General features: G+C 39.5%; 1 protein-coding gene across 1 annotated transcript in view; it reads left to right on the top strand.

The window, feature by feature from the left end:
- Positions 1 to 281: 281 nt before the first annotated feature.
- Positions 282 to 6,160, top strand: part of asz1 (ankyrin repeat, SAM and basic leucine zipper domain containing 1) — a 17,856-nt gene continuing 11,977 nt past the window's right edge. The window contains exons 1-4 of the mRNA XM_016512409.1: positions 282 to 480; positions 609 to 708; positions 793 to 915; positions 2,677 to 2,791. Of these exons, the coding sequence (XP_016367895.1) occupies positions 373 to 480; positions 609 to 708; positions 793 to 915; positions 2,677 to 2,791 (446 nt within the window). The 5' untranslated portion in view covers positions 282 to 372. The remainder of the gene's footprint in view (positions 481 to 608; positions 709 to 792; positions 916 to 2,676; positions 2,792 to 6,160) is intronic.

Raw genomic sequence — 6,160 nt, 5'->3', positions numbered from 1 at the left:
ATAAAATGAATTGGTTTATCAGCCATTTAGATTAGAATAGATGATCATATATGCAGTAATTATTTAAGTAAAATGTATTTAGCTAGAACTTTATTTTGCTTAAACTATCTAGACACTCTGGAATAATCAACAAAATAGCCCATATGCGTCTTTATATCTGAGAAGCAGCAACAGATTACATTCATGGGAAAAACAGAACGAAACAAAACGATAGACATTTTGGTAAGCGAACTAACGCTTCTCCACTGGTCGTTTCATTAATACACACATGTGGGCGTGGCTTCCGCATACGTCATTACGTCGGTCATCAATGAGAAGTTGCTATTGAAATAAACAGGTGAACAGGAATAGTCCTTATAGTTTACCATAGTCATGTTAAACGAGATTGGATATGCCTTTCCTGCAGGCGATGAAAGTGATGGGAGTAGCGACGAGTGGGACATTGGATATTCTGATAATAACAAAAAACCATGCGCTGAGGTAAAAGAAAAGGTTATTTCTCACGTCCAACAGTCGTGTCGCCCCAGCATTCGGCCATTAGTTTAAGATAGTTATGTACACAAATTATTCGCATGATTAAAAAAGCAACATTTTCATCTTGCTGGCAGTTTTCTGAAGCACACCCGAATGGAGAAGATAAAATATTCACCTTGAAAAGGGCCATTACTACAGGGAATGTCGACCTGGTGCGCGAGCTCTTAGACCGTGGTAAGTGTTTGATTTATAGCTTTTATTTGGGCGACACAAGTCATAAACTTGCAAAAATATGTATATCTCATCGTTATCTATCAGGTCTGGACGTGGAGACACGGCTTGGCTTTGGTTGGACTCCTCTCATGTGCGCTGCCCATGTGGCCCACTACGAGCTCGCTGAACTGCTGCTGGATCATGGTGCAAGTGCAAACTTCAGCAGAGGTAAATCGAGAGGTTTCTCTGTTATCCGAAAGACACACATTTTCTGGAAAGACGCACATAAAACCATTGATATGTGTGTCAGAGCTTCATTTCGAATGATGAAATGGGATAATAGGTATTTCTGCATGTATAGCAGCACTCGCATGAGATAAGGGGCCTGTCCCAATACTTTGCACCACTTGTCTTAATTACCACCATTTTAAGTTTTCAAATGTTGTGAAAATGCAAGTAAATTTTTTTTACAGAGCTTTATTTACACATTTCAATGCTTTGTACTTTAAACCTCCAAATGCCTTTTCAGGATTATGTAACAGACAAAACAATAAAATTGTGAAGCCTTAATTTAATTGTGAAATGATAAAAAGCAATTGGAGACGTTTTACAAAATACACATAGAAATCTCTGCACCAATAAAATGTGCAAGTTTATTTTTACCACCAAATTATATGTAATATCTAATTAAATGAAAAGCTTTTCTCAGTCTTCTGATTTTGGAGAACATGAGCTCCTGAACATGATGAATGATGGGATATGCTTAGTCTCAAATACTCAAACCACTCTGAAACGATATTAGGAATAGTGTGGATTTAGCATTTGTCAAGGGCACTGAACTCTGGCATTTGTCAGACCTGGGACAGTCTTGCACACCTGCTTCCTGTCACGTGCAACTGGCCAAGACCGCAAGTGTGGGTTTTTGGGACAGGTTGTTTTTCTGTTATTGGACACTTAAAATAATATAATACAATTATTCAATGCACCCTTAAGAATTTAAAGTCGAAAGGTTGAGTTTGACAAGGTAAGAGCAGGTGCTGTCGATCTGATGTTGCACTACATGGCCTTCCTGTGACTCTTGTGGGTTTTTATTGGAGAGGATGGGGTTTTGCATCGGCCACAGGGAAGGAACCCAATGATATCAAATCAAAAGAGTATGGCTAGACTTAATCCTTCAGGGGGAATAGTTTGGTTTTCATTAATACGGTCAACATTGAAGTAGGTTACATTCTTTTGATTTCAACCCACGTGCTAGAGACGATGGAAACCAATTAGAGTTTGCCTTAGTGTCCTTCATCTGCCATTACTTAATGTTCGTGACGCACATGCCGAGCTATCGTAACGTGTCATTAATCTGCTGGTGTGTTTTTGGTTTACACTGGCTCTCTTAATTTTTTTTTTTCAAAATTGAATGCATCTGTTTGTCATGGTGAAATGCCGGCACATGAGCGACTGAAGCGGTGTAGACACTTCCACTGTGTCCACCGAGAAGAGTTCCAGAGGGGGTCTCGAGCAGCTGAAGCTGCGGGCTTAGACAGGAAATAATTAAATGTGAATGCAGCTGCCACTTCCTGGTCTGTGTTCCGCACAGAAGGGGAAGAGTGCAGAAGTGATTGATAATGGCGGTATACAGAGTGTGGTGCTGGCGTCATTGCGTTGGCCCAACACTGGAGCTTTATTTATTTTCCTGCTCCACCGCAGACGCAACTAAACTGTGTCTGCATCCTACTCCCAAGAAGACCTGCTCCTGCAGTCTAAACGCAGCTATCATCACAACACACAAACCCCTAACATAGACTGCTCCCGGTCGGATACGTGACCGAAGCACTAGCAGTGTCCAACAACATTAGTTCATATGACACTCACATGAAGTATGTGCAAACATGTGTATCCTGTGGTTTGAACAATACCACTGCAGAACTTTTTTTGCGTGTTATAATTTAATTATGAAGTGGTATGTCTGTGTTTTTCCATAACATCCTTATATAGACCACTATACAGTTCTGATGGCTGCTTGCACAGCAGCGTCTGCCACAGAAGAGATGATCTCCAGGTGTGTGGCTCTGCTGCTCAGTCGCAACGCTGACCCGAATGTCTGCAACAGGTAAGAAAGTCACTTAGCAGGTCAGTTTGGGCTTTTATTGACGTGTAGCAACCAGGATGCGCTGTCATACAAAAGTTTTTAGTTACTGATGGCCTTTTTTATCACTTGAGTGTAAATGTCCAGTAACAGGGGTTACCAAAATAAAAAGCATTCAGCTGGGCCTCATATAGCGTTTATTAGCCTACCAGTATTATTGATTATGCATCTCCTGTTAGTGTGCATGATTTTCAAAATGAAAGAAATATGCATGAATTTAGTGCAATGGTTCTCAACCAGTGGGCCGGAGCCCACTAGAAGGCCTCAGCAGACTTCCAAGAGGGCGTCAAGATGACTTAAAATAGTTGAAAATAAGCCAAAACAACTAAAAAACAAGATGTTACTTATTTTAATTAGCCTTTAGGGTGCTTTCACACTGGCAGTTTAGTTTGAAACAGGACATCGACTTGGGTGTGCACTTGTTCAGCAAGTAAAGTAACCTGCACACGTGTTTCATCCAATAACAATATCATTAGTTCAACAAAGCACTTGTAGGATAGGAGCAAGAGTGAGCATGCAGTGTAATTGTGCAAAGTGAGTACAATCAGGGCAGCAAATGAATGGTTCGCAATCAGCTTTCTCCTCAAAAGAGTCAGTGTGCAAGCCTTCATTCGTTCATTTTGCTGTGCATAACGGCACCAAATTAATTGATAACCCAACATATTCACCCGCGTTCTGTTTTCTGTCATGCTCCATGCACGTTTGTGGTGACGTAAGATTAACGCAAATGCACTAGGGTTCAAAGGAATCAAGTAAATGTGAAACCAGACCAACGCCACGGGGGCATCGGGAACAATCAGACTTGGACTGCAGCAAACATGCCCAGTGTATAAAATTAGTTATCCATTTTAAAAAGACCTCACTGTGGACTTTTATCCTTCATCTCATCTACATGCATCCAGGTCTAACAACAGATAGTCACCAGCTCTGTCAAGCCCTGTTGATTGAGAGTATGTGAAAAAATTCTCCCAGCAGCTACAAAACATTAACACTGACTAGACAGTGTTTCGAACAACTCTGGTGTTGTGTACTCCATAGTTTATTGACTAAGGCATTTTTCAGGGCAGCCTCCAGCTGCTTATCATCTGCCACCCAAACCGCTCACATGATCTGGAGTGTCAACAAGCATGTTGTTCACTTGACTGGTGAGAAAGTGATTGTGTCCTATCCAGACAAAATATTTAAAGATCGGTAACAAGGAACAGGGAGATGTTGGCAAGTGATGGGCCTGTCAAACATTCATCCTCTTCCTCTGCTCTCCCTAGTGCTCTACACATAACTTACAATGTGCAGCAGCTGCATTTCCCTAAATCTTTTTGTTAACAAATACAGTATGCTTAGACTAAGCAAGACATAATTTGGGAAGAGGGTCTGTTTCAGATTAGTTGAGATTCATTATTTGAAAATTGCTGAGATTAAAATTTTACATTTGGTTTCCATTCTCTTTCACACGTGAAATCACAGGCCTATTATACATGTTTAAATGCCTCATTATGATTATATAATTTAATCTAGTATATAATTATAAGAAATGAATGGGGCTGCACAATTAATCAAATTAAAAGTGAAATCTCAATATGTCTTAGTGCATTTATCAAATCAAAGGTTGCTATTTAAATAATTACATAGTCTGTTGCACAGAGTGAAGCGCAGCCATGTGTTAATTTACATGAATTCAAGAAGTTTAAAGCATTTCGCCAAAATAAAAGCTCGAGGATTTGAAATCAGGTTGAAGGTTTGAATGTTTGAAAGGGCCCAGTGACCTTACAGAAAGCATGTTTTGCTGAGCATGCAAGTCTTCTGCAACTGCCTCTTCCGTTCTTTCATGTAGTTTATTTGATGATGTGCCCAGTGAGACTTTTGAGCAGCCATTGCTGACAAGCATATGTTGTTCCAAATGATTCTGATTTCAAACATCAGCTTAGTTATTGTTGCATTTATATGAGAAGCATTTATAGCAGCTTCTTGCTACTCCCATTGATGTAAATACTGAAAAATTATTGCTTTACCCATAGGATAAACCCTGTTTACAGCAATTGGGATCTTGTTTTATTGATTCAATAAGCTTTCTTATTGCTCTCTTGGTTTTGGTAGAAGGACATCCTGGGAAAATGCATTTAAGACTGCACACATTTGTTACAAATACAGTCACTGAAGGGGAAATGCGTAGATAGCGAGGAGATAATGTCAAGATGAAGAATGATGGTGCCCTTGTTCACCTGTGTCTGATGTTGTGGAGTTCAGTTCACCACCGTCACATTCTCTGGGAAATGCCACCCAGGTTGATTAATAGCGTCAGGATTTTCCCATAGATTTAAGGTGTGATGTTTGACACTGTGATCTTTAGATAGAACTGTATATTTACGACAGTGACATAACCTCTGAACGCATGTTGTTCCAAATGATTCTGATTTCAAACATCAGCTTAGTTATTGTTGCATTTATATGAGAAGCATTTATAGCAGCTTCTTGCTACTCCCATTGATGTAAATACTGAAAAATTATTGCTTTACCCATAGGATAAACCCTGTTTACAGCAATTGGGATCTTGTTTTATTGATTCAATAAGCTTTCTTATTGCTCTCTTGGTTTTGGTAGAAGGACATCCTGGGAAAATGCATTTAAGACTGCACACATTTGTTACAAATACAGTCACTGAAGGGGAAATGCGTAGATAGCGAGGAGATAATGTCAAGATGAAGAATGATGGTGCCCTTGTTCACCTGTGTCTGATGTTGTGGAGTTCAGTTCACCACCGTCACATTCTCTGGGAAATGCCACCCAGGTTGATTAATAGCGTCAGGATTTTCCCATAAATTTAAGGTGTGATGTTTGACACTGTGATCTTTAGATAGAACTGTATATTTACGACAGTGACACAACCTCTGAACGCAGATGACTTGAAAGTTCCTTTTCCTTTTTTTTTATTTTTTTTACAGGCGATAGATATTCCCAAGCAAGGTGTAAAATGTTTTTGTCTGTTTACTTTGGCGCAGTAGTGTTCTTTATGGTGATTTGATTATTCTGAATGGAGTTTCGATTAAAGGTGATTTACAAACAGGGGCGTCATGTGCCTGTGTTTATGAGGGGGCTTCAATGGATGTCCAGCTCACTTGGTGCCCTAAGCAAGATATCAGACATAACCAAGTTTTGTTTTAGTAGTTCTTTATGAGTAATTGTAACTGTAAGGTGTGTTAGCCTAGAGGTACAGTTTTTGTTTATCATGCGACATGATTTCAAATTGTGATTAAAATACAATATAAAGTTATTTTTGTAATGAACCAAGATAAATTATTAAACTTGACAGTTAGTAATGCACTTTCTCATTGAAAG

The sequence above is a fragment of the Sinocyclocheilus rhinocerous genome, unplaced genomic scaffold (assembly GCF_001515625.1).
Source record: "Sinocyclocheilus rhinocerous isolate Xijiao unplaced genomic scaffold, SAMN03320098_v1.1 scaffold2670, whole genome shotgun sequence".
Classification (NCBI taxonomy): Eukaryota; Metazoa; Chordata; class Actinopteri; order Cypriniformes; family Cyprinidae; genus Sinocyclocheilus; species Sinocyclocheilus rhinocerous.
The sequence above is the reverse complement of the archived record's forward strand: the minus strand, read 5'-3'. Positions and strand labels throughout refer to the sequence as shown.